Raw genomic sequence first — 14,775 nt, 5'->3', positions numbered from 1 at the left:
TCGTCCCTGGTGTCTAGTGGTGGGACCTTCTCTCCATGATGTGATCACGGAGGGAAGATCCCTTATTCAGACTGACGCTGATCCCAGATTGGCAATCCATGCATCTGGTCTGCGACAGACCAGAGCAATACAGCACTGATCTGATGGATCGGTGCTATATTAAGTATACTACACTTATCTATAAGGGGGACTTCTAATTAATGAGTATGTTAAAAAAAAAAAAGGGTTTTTTTAGTAATAAAAAATCCCCTGCCCTAATAAAAAAAAATCACCCCCCCCCCTTTCACATTTAATAAATAAAAATAAAAAACTAAATAAAAAAAATAAGCATATTTGGTATCGCCACATGCGCAATCGCCGAACTATAAAAATTATACCATTCCCGATCATGCACAGTTAGTGGCATAAGCGCAAAAAAAATACCGAAGTGCAAAATTGCGCATTTTTGGTTGCATCAAATCCAGAAAAATTGTAATAAAAAGTGATCAAAAAGTCACATATATGCAAGCAAGCAAAAAATGACATCTCACACTGCCTCATAGATAGGATAAAACTGTTATTAGGAGGGGAATAGAGCAGTTTTAAAGGACAAGTGCCATGAAAAACTTTTTCCCAGTAATTGAAGCACATTACAAAGTTATATAACTGTAATATGCTTCAATCACCTATCTGCCTCCCTTCCCTGTCTTTTCCCCCCTCCACCCCCCACCAGGAAGTGTCCTGACTCACACAGACCTGATTACTGTCGTCACCGTCACCAGGCAGCTCCTTCTTATGTTGATGAGTCATCAGCAGGAGGGCTGCTCTAGCTCCTGTTACACCAGCCTCCCCCTCCCCCTTCTTGTCAGGTGACTCTGCTTGCTCAGCTTATCTTCTCTAGTGACATGACTCCTTCACTGAGTCCAGGGCAGCAGGAGAGAGGGTATGAGGGGAGGGGGAGAGAGGATATGAGGGGAGGGGGGAGAGAGGATATGAGGGGAGGGGGGAGAGAGGGTATGAGGGGAGGGGGGAGAGAGGGTATGAGGGGAGGGGGAGAGAGGGTATGAGGGGAGGGGGGAGCTGCCTAAGTGCCGGAGTCAGTCTGAGGGAAGATAAGCAAGTGAGATGTGACAAGTGATGACTTGCAGTTGTTCAGCCAATGGGAGCTGAGCAAGCCTGTCACCTGACAAGGCAGGGGAGGGGGGAGGCTAGTGTAACAGGAGAAGGAGCTGAGAGAAGAGCTTGGTGACGGTGACGACAGTAATCAGGTCTGTGTGAGTCAGGACACTTCCTGGTGGGGGGTGGAGGGGGGAAAAGACAGGGAAGGGAGGCAGATAGGTGATTGAAGCAAATTACAGAGTTATATAACTTTGTAATGTGCTTCAATTACTGGGAAAAAGTTTTTCATGGCACTTGTCCTTTAAGGAACATTTAGTTCTTTTTAAAGATTTTAAAGTTTTAAAAGCAGTCAGATAAAATAAAAGTTATGCAAGTTACATATCATTGTAATCGGAACATCTTGAGGGATAATAATAATATTAATAATGTTTTTATTTGTATAGCACACACAGATTCGGCAGCGCTTCACCTATCTGTATGTTTTTGGGTGTGGGAGGAAACCGGAGTACCCGGAGGAAACCCAAACAAACACGGAAAGAACATACAAACTCTTTGCAGATGTTGCCCTTGGTGGGATTTGAAGGACGCCAGCGCTGCAAGGCTACAGTGCTAACCACTGAGCCACCGTGAATAACAAGTCAGTTTTACCATAGGGTGAATGGCGTAAACACAAAACCTCCCCAAATAAAAAAAAATTCACAGCATATTTTATGCAAAAATTAAGTCTGCCATTGTAAAGTACAATTAGTGGCGCAAAAAATAAGGGTTCATGTGGGTGAAAAAATACAAGTGCTATGGCCTTATATACACAGGGAGGAAAAAACGAAAGCACAAAACTGAAAATTGGCTCCCCACCACCACCACCACTTGTGATCAGATGCCCTCTCCCCTCCTGCACCCACTGTCCCAATCACACCCCCGCACCCGAATGTACACAAAGATGACAGCGCTCCGGAACCGGTCATCTCTCCTGTGCTGCGCATTGCCGCCCACCAAAAGGCCCCCACCCCACCATAGGCAGATTACCTCTCCGGCATCCTCCTGAGCTGCATCAGCTCTACTACATTGTGCACGCATCAACTTTGCTACATTTTGCGTGCATTAGCTCTGCTACACCGTGCACTCATTAGCTCTGCTACACCGTGCACTCATTAGCTCTGCTACACCGTGCACTCATTAGCTCTCCTTCACCGTGCACTCATTAGCTCTGCTACATCTTGCACTCATTAGCTCTGCTACACCGTGCACTCATTAGCTCTGCTACACCGTGCACTCATTAGCTCTGCTACACCGTGCACTCATTAGCTTTGCTACACCGTGCACTCATTAGCTCTCCTTCACCGTGCACTCATTAGCTCTGCTACATCATGTGCAGATCAGCTCTGCTACATTATTCAGGCATCAGTTCTGCTACATCAAATGGAAACTGACTAATCAGGGAGAAGCAATGAATGATGGGAAATGTAGTTTCCTGGCTGGCGCCATCTTGGATATAGAACTGCTTTTAGTAAAACATGTAACACAGGAATGGCAAAGAGATGGCTTAAAATACTCAGGAGACTTGGGGAGTAAGACCAGTTTGGTTTGAGAGCATTAAATTATTTTAGCTTTTCGGTGGAATATCCTTTTAATTGCAAACCACACCTGAACCTGATGTGCTCTGAATAGCCGGTTGTACTTCATTCCTAGAGATGCCCCATACAACTGCATACAAACCGAAGGCCGACAACAAACTAAAATCCTAAAAACTGTTTGGACGTAGTCATCAGTGGCAGCTAAAGCGACAATTGTAGAAGCAAACGGGCAGGATAGCCACCACAAGGCTCGGATACATCAATCATAGTGACTTTCTGAGATGCTCACTTTCCATCTGTCAATGATCGCCGATCTAGGAGATCGCTGCTGATTTACTGCTCGGTCTGAGCTCTCTTATATGGCTTAGAGCGGTATTACACAGGATGATTTCAGCGATTTACGATAAATGATCTCAAACGACCACTATGGTGTATCATCTTAAATCGTTCACCCTATTACACAGCACAATGATCGTTACTTACGGTCGTTCTCGCGCTCGTCCTTCTTGGCTGATCGACCAGGGAACGTCCAAAGAACCTGTTATAACGCTGAACGGTGTTTGAACGACTTGTGAACGATCAGTGATGAAAATAGGTCCAGATTCTGTCAAACGATTAACGATTTCTCATTTGTCGTTTAATTGTTGCCTGCTATTACACGAAATGATTATCATGTAAATCTGAACGATTTAACGATTTTTCGATTGATAATCGTCTGGTGCAATATGGCCCTTAGTCTGAGCCAAAACTTGTACATAGGCCCTACTGATGGCGCTCGGGTCATTGAAGAGAATGGGGCCTGTCCAAGCTGGGAGACCTCTGGGTGTCATCCCTGATGTATTCGTCCCTCGGAGGAGCGAGCCCTGGCGGGTATTCCTGCAGGAAGCTTCGCACAGATCGGAGAAGTCATTTCCACTAACTGTTCTTTTAGTAATCTAAACTCCATTATATCAAATTAATTAAAATGCCGAAGACTCCAAACCTAGAAAAGATTCTTCTCATTAGCTAATGCGATGTTAATAAAAAACTGATACTCACCGAAAAAAGTTTACAAAACGTTTAAACATCCATTAGAACCTTACAGGACCCACAAACAAAAGGAATAATCCAAATAATGAATCAGATTCCCCTCAGGACAATTAGACGAATAAAGAAACAATGTATAAAAGATGAAAACGACTCAAAAAAAAAAACAAGAAACCCGTCGGGAGATGTCAAAATCTACTGATTACTGGCAGCAGCCGAGACATGCTGATGTTATGTCTGAGTAATAAACAACCGTCATCAAACCTTCTCAATAAAGAGAAGCCCGTCACCGAGGAGGACGCCTCCCATGCAGACCAGAGATTGGCTGAGTGGGCTGTCAGTGATCGGCTGAGCAGGCTGTCAGTGATCGGCTCAGTGAGCTGTCAGTGATCGGCTGAGCAGGCTGTCAGTGATCGGCTGAGTGAGCTGTCAGGGATCGGCTGAGCAAGCTGTCAGTGATCGGCTGAGCAGGCTGTCAGTGATCGGCTGAGTGAGCTGTCAGTGATCGGCTGAGTGAGCTGTCAGGGATCGGCTGAGCAAGCTGTCACTATCAGACGTCTTTGAAGTTGGAGAAGAAATTGTTTGGCCTGAAGACTTTGGACCTGAGGATGATGCAGGAGGACACCGGAGGAGTGCGGAGAGGTAAGTATAGGCTGTCTGTCATCTTTTACCCAAAGGCAGCCACATATTTAGAGTTAGATTTGAGCAGACTACCCCTTTAAGGTTGTGTTCGTAGAATGATTAATTATTGCAATGTTTTCTCCTTTTTTCTAGAATAACGTTGAACTATTGTCGCGGTTTCTTTAATCAGTTTTTTCAGATCGGTCGTGTAGAGAATGTCTCTTGTCATCAGTTTTTATAGATCTCTTCGGAGGAGATGTCCGTGGCAATCACTCTTATCAGATTTTTTTGTCACTTCAAATTACAGTCAAGCGAATGACCCAAAAGATGAAAATAAAAGAATGGCGACTGATGAAAAGTGGCGGCGATACTTGTCACCCCAATCATCCGTCTTCTCTTCGGTCTTCACCAATTTCACTGGGAATTGTTGCATCCAGCGTCTTTCTTTACTAAACAAACAAAGCGACATTTCAGGAACTTGCGTCCCTCTGACGTCCCATTGAAACCAATGAGAAGTGTTGCGGCATCCGTCCCCATACATCTCATGGTCTCCGGCTATTAGATTATCTTCTGGCCTCTGGATGAAAGACCGAGATGAAATTGTCTCCAACCTATTTACAGATGGAGCAGGTGTCGGATTCTTCACCCACCGGCCGCATTGTGCCGCCGTGCTCTCCGATAATGTACCGCAACCTGGTGCACAACAAATGATGGTGACTCTCACATTGACCTACATCTCTATCTGTGGAGCCGGAGTTGTACAGGATTATTGGGACAATGAGAGCGATTACAGAAAGGAATAAAGGAAAAAGATACAACGTATGTGTATGATGGAAGGGCAGGTATACGGTGTCCCTTATATACAGTGTCCCTCATATACAGTGTCCCTTATATACAGTGTCCCTCATATACAGTGTCCCTCATATACAGTGTCCTTCATATACAGTGTCCCTCATATACAGTGTCCCTTATATACAGTGTCCCTCATATACAGTGTCCCTTATATACATAGTCCCTTATATACAGTGTCCCTCATATACAGTGTCCCTTATATACAGTGTCCCTCATATACAGTGTCCCTCATATACGGTGTCCCTTATATACAGTGTCCTTCATATACAGTGTCCTTCATATACAGTGTCCCTCATATACGGTGTCCCTTATATACAGTGTCCCTTATATACAGTGTCCCTTATATACAGTGTCCTACATATACAGTGTCCCTTATATACAGTGTCCCTTATATACAGTGCCCCTTATATACAGTGTCCTTCATATACAGTGCCCCTCATATACAGTGTCCCTCATATACAGTGTCCCTCATATAGTGTCCCTTATATACAGTGTCCCTTATATACAGTGTCCCTCATATACAGTGTCCCTTATATACAGTGTCCTTCATATACAGTGTCCCTTATATACAGTGTCCTTCATATACGGTGCCCCTTATATACAGTGTCCCTCATATACAGTGTCCCTTATATACAGTGTCCCTCATATACAGTGTCCTTCATATACAGTGTCCCTTATATACAGTGTCCCTCATATACAGTGTCCCTTATATACAGTGTCCTTCATATACAGTGTCCCTTATATACAGTGTCCTTCATATACAGTGTCCCTCATATACAGTGTCCCTCATATACAGTGCCCCTTATATACAGTGTCCCTTATATACAGTGTCCTTCATATACAGTGTCCCTCATATACAGTGTCCTTCATATACAGTGTCCTTCATATACAGTGTCCTTCATATACAGTGTCCCTTATATACAGTGTCCCTTATATACAGTGTCCTTCATATACGGTGTCCCTTATATACAGTGTCCCTTATATACAGTGTCCTTCATATACAGTGTCCCTCATATACAGTGTCCCTTATATACAGTGTCCTTCATATACAGTGTCCTTCATATACAGTGCCCCTTATATACAGTGTCCCTTATATACAGTGCCCCTTATATACAGTGTCCCTTATATACAGTGCCCCTTATATACAGTGTCCTTCATATACAGTGTCCTTCATATACAGTGTCCCTCATATACAGTGCCCCTTATATACAGTGTCCCTCATATACAGTGTCCCTTATATACAGTGTCCTTCATATACAGTGTCCTTCATATACAGTGTCCTTCATATACAGTGTCCCTCATATACAGTGTCCCTCATATACAGTGCCCCTCATATACAGTGCCCCTTATATACAGTGTCCCTTATATACGGTGTCCCTTATATACAGTGCCCCTTATATACAGTGTCCCTTATATACAGTGTCCCTCATATACAGTGTCCCTCATATACAGTGTCCCTTATATACAGTGTCCCTTATACAGTGCCCCTTATATACAGTGTCCCTTATATACAGTGCCCCTTATATACAGTGTCCCTTATATACGGTGTCCCTTATATACAGTGCCCCTTATATACAGTGCCCCTCATATACAGTGTCCCTCATATACAGTGTCCTTCATATACAGTGTCCCTTATATACAGTGTCCTTCATATACAGTGTCCCTTATATACAGTGTCCTTCATATACAGTGTCCCTTATATACAGTGTCCTTCATATACAGTGTCCCTTATATACAGAGTCCCTTATATACAGTGTCCTTCATATACAGTGTCCCTTATATACAGTGTCCTTCATATACAGTGTCCCTTATATACAGTGTCCTTCATATACAGTGTCCCTTATATACAGAGTCCCTTATATACGGTGTCCCTTATATACAGTGTCCCTCATATACAGTGTCCCTTATATACAGTGCCCCTCATAGATCTATTAGGAGAAGGTGCAGTGTCCCTTATATACAGTGCCCCTCATATACAGTGTCCCTCATATACAGTGTCCCTTATATACAGTGTCCCTCATACAGTGTCCCTCATATACAGTGTCCCTTATATACAGTGTCCCTTATATACAGTGCCCCTCATATACAGTGTCCCTCATATACAGTGTCCCTCATATACAGTGTCCTTCATATACAGTGTCCCTTATATACAGTGTCCCTCATATACAGTGTCCCTCATATACAGTGTCCCTTATATACAGTGTCCCTCATATACAGTGTCATTTATATACAGTGTCCCTCATATACAGTGTCCCTCATATACAGTGCCCCTCATATACAGTGTCCCTCATATACAGTGTCCCTCATATACAGTGTCCCTCATATACAGTGTCCCTCATATACAGTGTCCCTTATATACAGTGTCCCTCATATACAGTGTCCCTTATATACAGTGCCCCTCATAGATCTATTAGGAGAAGGTGCAGTGTCCCTTATATACAGTGCCCCTCATATACAGTGTCCTTCATATACAGTGCCCCTTATATACAGTGTCCCTCATATACAGTGTCCCTTATATACAGTGTCCCTCATACAGTGTCCCTCATATACAGTGTCCTTCATATACAGTGTCCCTTATATACAGTGTCCCTCATATACAGTGTCCCTCATATACAGTGTCCCTCATATACAGTGTCCCTCATATACAGTGCCCCTCATATACAGTGCCCCTTATATACAGTGTCCCTCATATACAGTGTCCCTCATATACAGTGTCCCTCATATACAGTGTCCCTCATATACAGTGTCCCTCATATACAGTGTCCCTTATATACAGTGTCCCTCATATACAGTGTCATTTATATACAGTGTCCCTCATATACAGTGTCATTTATATACAGTGTCCCTTATATACAGTGTCCCTCATATACAGTGTCATTTATATACAGTGTCCCTCATATACAGTGTCCCTCATATACAGTGCCCCTCATATACAGTGTCCCTCATATACAGTGTCCCTCATATACAGTGTCCCTCATATACAGTGTCCCTCATATACAGTGTCCCTCATATACAGTGTCCCTCATATACAGTGTCCCTCATATACAGTGTCCCTTATATACAGTGTCCCTCATATACAGTGTCCCTCATATACAGTGTCCCTTATATACAGTGTCCCTCATATACAGTGTCATTTATATACAGTGTCCCTCATATACAGTGTCATTTATATACAGTGTCCCTCATATACAGTGTCCCTCATATACAGTGCCCCTCATATACAGTGTCCCTCATATACAGTGTCCCTCATATACAGTGTCCCTCATATACAGTGTCCCTCATATACAGTGTCCCTTATATACAGTGTCCCTCATATACAGTGTCCCTTATATACAGTGCCCCTCATAGATCTATTAGGAGAAGGTGCAGTGTCCCTTATATACAGTGCCCCTCATATACAGTGTCCCTCATATACAGTGTCCCTTATATACAGTGTCCCTCATACAGTGTCCCTCATATACAGTGTCCCTTATATACAGTGTCCCTTATATACAGTGCCCCTCATATACAGTGTCCCTCATATACAGTGTCCCTCATATACAGTGTCCCTTATATACAGTGCCCCTCATATACAGTGTCCCTCATATACAGTGTCCCTTATATACAGTGTCCCTTATATACAGTGTCCCTCATATACAGTGTCCCTTATATACAGTGTCCCTCATATACAGTGTCCCTCATATACAGTGTCCCTTATATACAGTGTCCCTTATATACAGTGTCCCTCATATACAGTGTCCCTTATATACAGTGTCCCTCATATACAGTGTCCCTCATATACAGTGCCCCTCATATACAGTGTCCCTCATAGATCTATTAGGAGAAGGTGCAGTGCCCCTTATATACAGTGCCCGTCATAGATCTATTAGGAGAAGGTGCAGTGCCCTGACTGCTGGGATGGATGGTTGTAGTGTGGCTGCAGAGTCTCTCTCTTTATGTAGAGAATATTGCAGGTTAGACTGAGTTATTGGTTCGGTTCCTCTTGGCCGCCACTCTCTTTTTTTCTGTATGAATTTTATTGACCATTTTAAAATAATATGATTCTTCCTAATAACCATAAAACAAGATAAAAAGAACTAAAAATAAGCAAATCACTTTACATTTTTTTACTAGTTGTTTTTTCAGAAGTGAATGAAATGTAAATAGTAAAATATAGTGGCGCTCACCAAGTTACGGGGCCCCATCTGGCCTCTCCGATTTGTTACCATACATTCAGTAGGTGAGAAAGATGGGAACAGATGGCAGGAAGGGCGGGATCATTGCCGGAGACTAAACAAGCTTGGTTTGTCCTCTGTAACTATGGAGACGGATGGGTCAGCATAGGAGCTGTATACACACAATGCCACCAAAGGGACGTTCATCTGGGCTATTTGCAGTTTCATGTCTCTGTTTATTGTAGATTAGAAAAGAATGTCAAAAATGTTGAAGTAACAAAAAAGATAAATAAACAGGCGAAGGTTTGATGTATTGTGCCGTGTTAATTGTCAGGGTGCTGATCCCACTGCTACATGCTAGGTGGAGAATTCCTCGCGTGCGGCTGATATCTACCACTCGCTTCAATTAATTCCTGAGAACAAGCTGTATCACACAAACAGGACATGAGTGGGCGAGGTTTAGAAACGCGCAAAAAAGGGGAAAATGCAGCGATGATGTGTACGATGGTCGAACGTACGGTGGTCACTCAGGTGAGAAGGACAGCAAAAGCCCCTGAGGCTGCGATCAGCGAGAGGAAACCATCGGAGAGGGAGAAGACTTCTGGCCATCAGTTTACACTTAAAGGAAAAGTCCAGCGGGTGTGTGTGTGTCTGTGTGTGGGGGGAGTAAAAAAGATTTATTCACCTGGACCCCGGCCGGATTTCTTCTTAGATCCCCTCCGGCTATGTAAGTGACTGGGGACAGGGGCCGGACACCACCGCAGTCTCTGATTGGGCTAAATCCCACCCACTTGTCATGTTTTAGCCGGGTCGTGATGTACCTGGAAACTGGGAGAAGATGGCACCCGGGGGGGTATTTAGGCCCAGTCATGCAGCACAGCCCGGTCACGGGGCAGATGAGCTTAGTGTCTTTTTTATTTTTCCCCCATCCCTTGCCCGTAATGATTTTAGTGGGGTAGCCCAACCAGGACCAGGCTCCATAGAAGAAAACCTCTTTAGAAAATTGAGCGCAACAGGTGGCACAACAACCGCTCCAGTACCACAAGATGTGGCGTCTTGGTGTGAAGCACAACTGTTTTTCTATTGTATACATACAACGCGTTTTGGCTCCATATTTAAGGAGTCAAAACGCGTTATATATGGAACCGAAATAGTTATATATAGAGCTGAAATGTGTTATGTAAAGAGACTAAACACGTTATATATGGAGCCGAAACATGTTATATATGGAGCCAAAACGCGTTATATATGGAGCCAAAACGCGTTATATATGGAGCCGAAGCAAGTTATATAAGGAGCCAAAACAAGTTATATAAGGAGCCAAAACACGTTATATAAGGAGCCGAAACACATTATATATGGACACACCTATATAAGGCTACCACATATACGGTCTTAATGCATACACAAAACCCTTGATAAAGCAGCACGCGAAACGCGCGTCGGGTGAGTGGTGAGGTGGACCTATGTACTTAGGACATGTATGGGTAATGTGCAATCGTTTTTTGATTGTGTTTATCTTTTGATCTGATCTTCCACTGTGAATCTACTATTTTGCCTGTTATATGCCCAGTGCCCAGTACATATGAATGTGGATTACCAGTTAGCATTTAGCTTCTAGCTCCTACTTTATGAATTTTAGTGAATTTTTTCATTTGAAATATATCTAAATAAAAGACATTATTCTTTGTACATTATATATGGAGCCAAAACACATTATATATGGAGCCGAAACGCGTTATTTATGGAGCCGAAACGTGTTGCATGTAAACAATTAAAAACCCAGTTGTGCTTCCATCTTGTGGTACCGGCGCGGTTGTTGTGCCACCTTTTGTGCCTAATCTTCTAAAGAGGTTTTCTTCCATCAAGCTGGGTCCTGATGCGACTACCCCCAATTTTGCGATGTGGCAGACGTCATTACTCCAGCCATTAGAGAAAATCCCGACACTGAATGGGGGCCATGGTGTGTATCTAATGTCCATCATCCACTAAACCCCAGTAGGAGATTTTCCTCAGCATCTCACTGCCATCTCGGCCAGCACCTACCGTCACTGACCATTGTTCCTCTTGGCTTCTGCCTGCTCACTAATCTATTATCTGATACATAAAGGACACATATATAATGTATCCAGAGTCTCCTACACCTTGCTGAGAATAGCAACACTATGAGCCTTCTGGGACACGGTGAGATGGTGGCTCCCAGGGCCCGGTCCATCCATCATAGTCCCATCAGAGCAGGTGGCCAGAAGAGACTTGATAAATGAAGGATCCGCATTTCACAGCTGCAAATCTTCTCACTGATCATGTGATCTCACCCTATTCTAAAAGCCACAAACTACTCAAAACTAAACTATGATCTAGATGTATAGAGAAAGAATGTATGGAGCGTCGGCCACAGTGATGGAGCCTCGGCCACAGGGATGGAGCCTCGGCCACAGGGATGGAGCTTCGGCCACAATGATGGAGCGTCGGCCACAGGGATGGAGCGTCGGCCACAGGGATGGAGCGTCGGCCACAGGGATGGAGCCTCGGCCACAGGGATGGAGCCTCGACCACAGGGATGGAGCCTCGGCCACAGGGATGGAGCATCGGCCACAGTCATGGAGCATCGGCCACAGTCATGGAGCATCGGCAACAGTGATGGAGCGTCGGCCACAGTGATGGAGCGTCGGCCACAGTGATGGAGCGTCGGCCACAGGGATGGAGCGTCGGTCACAGTGATGGAGCATCGGCCACAGGGATGGAGCGTCGGCCACAGTGATGGAGCGTCGGCCACAGTGATGGAGCGTCGGCAACAGTGATGGAGCATCGGCCGCAGTGATGGAGCGTCAGCAACAGTGATGGAGCGCCGGCCACAGTGATGGAGCATCAGCCACAGTGATGGAGCGCCGGCCACAGTCATGGAGCTTCGGCCACAGGGATGGAGCATCGGCCACAGTCATGGAGCTTCGGCCACAGTGATGGAGCATCAGCCACAGTGATGGAGCGTCGGCCACAGTGATGGAGCGTCGGCAACAGTGATGGAGCATCGTCCGCAGTGATGGAGCGTCGGCCACAGGGATGGAGCGTCGGCCACAGTGATGGAGCGTCGGCCACAGTGATGGAGCATCGGCCACAGTGATGGAGCGCCGGCCACAGTGATGGAGCATCAGCCACAGTGATGGAGCGTCGGCCACAGTGATGGAGCGTCGGCAACAGTGATGGAGCATCTGCCACAGTGATGGAGCATCGTCCGCAGTGATGGAGCGTCGGCCACAGGGATGGAGCGTCGGCCACAGTGATGGAGCGTCGGCCACAGTGATGGAGCATCTGCCACAGTGTTGGAGCATCGGCCACAGGTCTATCTGAGTCTATAGTATTGTAATTCAGGGCATCTTGTCGTCTAACAGAGCTGATATAGCCTGATCTACTAACGAAAGTGAGATGGCCCTGCTTGTCTTGTCCCAGTCTATACAGAAAATCTGCATCACACACAAGGCTATTCTGCTCTATTGGCCAAGGTAGAAGAAGCCCCCGGACCCCATCTCCATCAGTCTCTGTTTCTTCTCTTGGTACCTATGATGGACCACCAGGTAAGGATAGAAGCCGTGATATTAGTGGCAGCCATGATGGATATGACATTCGCTGTGGTCAGATGTATTGTATTATATTGCTGTTATTAGCTGCGGTAATGATATCTTCACAGAACTAGATGTGACCTCCGAGGAGAGACGTGCAGCGCAGAACAATGAATCCCCCACCGAGACCCCCTGTGGCCTCTATAGCAGAGACTTCAGCCCGGCTGACATGTTGTAGAAATAGATGCCAGAGGTCTCACAGAAGCTTAACAAGCCGCATAGTGAAGCTTATACTCCAAGACGCCAAGGCTGACAACCCCTGCTGTATCATTACCTCCTGTGCCCTTACGGTTTAATGCGACAAGACCGGGATATGTAAAGCCCTCGTGTCACTGGAATCATCTGTATAGACCCGCACAGATTAGGAGACATGGCAGCCGGGAGTCACAGGGCGGCATTGCTGGCTTTGGGGGGTTGGATTAGGTTTAGGGGGGTAATTATACATAAAGGATAATTAACATGTGACAGATCCTGGTGACACGGAGAGCAGCGGGGGGTCCCGGAGATGGGAGGCAGGGCTATGCAGCTAGGGGCCCATGTCTCAGCGATGGATGGATCCCCCAGTTATTAGGTTCTGATGTCTCAGGAACCAGAAGAATAAAACAGGTTGCAGGAATTCCCCCATGACGGTGCAGGGAGCCAAGTGCTCTTTGCTTCATCACAGCTTTCAACTGCAGGAGAGCCGGTAGGATGGCGGACAAAAGAGCGGGCAGGAGAGCGGAAAGAAGAGCGGGCAGGAGAACGGACAGGAGAACAGGCAGGAGAGCTGACGGGAGAGCAGGCAGGAGAGCAGGCAGGAGAGCGGAAAGAAGAGCGGGCAGGAGAGCGGAAAGAAGAGCGGACAGGAGAACAGGCAGGAGAGCTGACAGGAGAGCAGGCAGGAGAGCAGGCAGGAGAGCTGACAGGAGAGCAGGCAGGAGAGCTGACAGGAGAGCAGGCAGGAGAGCTGACAGGAGAGCAGGCAGGAGAGCTGACAGGAGAGCAGGCAGGAGAGCTGACAGGAGAGCAGGCAGGAGAGCTGACAGGAGAGCAGGCAGGAGAGCTGACAGGAGAGCGGAAAGAAGAGCGGGCAGGAGAGCGGAAAGAAGAGCGGACAGGAGAACAGGCAGGAGAGCTGACAGGAGAGCAGGCAGGAGAGCAGGCAGGAGAGCTGACAGGAGAGCAGGCAGGAGAGCTGACAGGAGAGCAGGCAGGAGAGCTGACAGGAGAGCAGGCAGGAGAGCTGACAGGAGAGCAGGCAGGAGAGCAGGCAGGAGAGCTGACAGGAGAGCAGGCAGGAGAGCTGACAGGAGAGCAGGCAGGAGAGCTGACAGGAGAGCAGGCAGGAGAGCTGACAGGAGAGCAGGCAGGAGAGCGGAAAGAAGAGCTGACAGGAGAGCAGGCAGGAGAGCAGGCAGGAGAGCTGACAGGAGAGCAGGCAGGAGAGCAGGCAGGAGAGCTGACCGCTCCTCTCTATATGATGTTTGCTCCATAGTCACAGATGCCAGAGTAGTAGAGATACTGCACCATTCCCCGGATTAGGATGTTATCTGGCAGAATATAAATGTTTCTTTTTGTCGCCTGCGGTAAAACGTCTTGTCCAGGGTTGAGCGTTGCAGTCCTGGTGGCGGCGGCTGCCATTGTGCGTCACAGCGGGTGTCAGTATCGCCTGAGTTGCTCCTGTCTACGTCTCTCTGCACTCCTTAATTTTATCACATCGTCTTTCTACCAAAAAGGAGTAATTTTACTGTCTTGCTGTGAAAAGAGAAAAATCTGGGTGTGTGTGATTATCGCGTCCCCCATTTATTACCAGCGCCGCCAGATGAAATGGATCTCAGGATAACATTGTACCAG

General features: G+C 46.2%; 1 protein-coding gene across 1 annotated transcript; it reads left to right on the top strand.

Moving 5' to 3' along the window:
* Positions 1–9,829: 9,829 nt before the first annotated feature.
* Positions 9,830–14,416, top strand: LOC138800121 (circumsporozoite protein-like). Its single transcript, XM_069981931.1, has 2 exons — positions 9,830–9,964; positions 13,607–14,416. The coding sequence occupies exons 1-2, from the start codon at positions 9,830–9,832 to the stop codon at positions 14,414–14,416; spliced, it is 945 nt and encodes a 314-aa protein (XP_069838032.1).
* Positions 14,417–14,775: the final 359 nt, after the last annotated feature.

Source organism: Dendropsophus ebraccatus, chromosome 8 (genome assembly GCF_027789765.1).
Source record: "Dendropsophus ebraccatus isolate aDenEbr1 chromosome 8, aDenEbr1.pat, whole genome shotgun sequence".
Taxonomy (NCBI): domain Eukaryota; kingdom Metazoa; phylum Chordata; class Amphibia; order Anura; family Hylidae; genus Dendropsophus; species Dendropsophus ebraccatus.
This window is presented reverse-complemented; position numbering and strand designations above follow the sequence as displayed.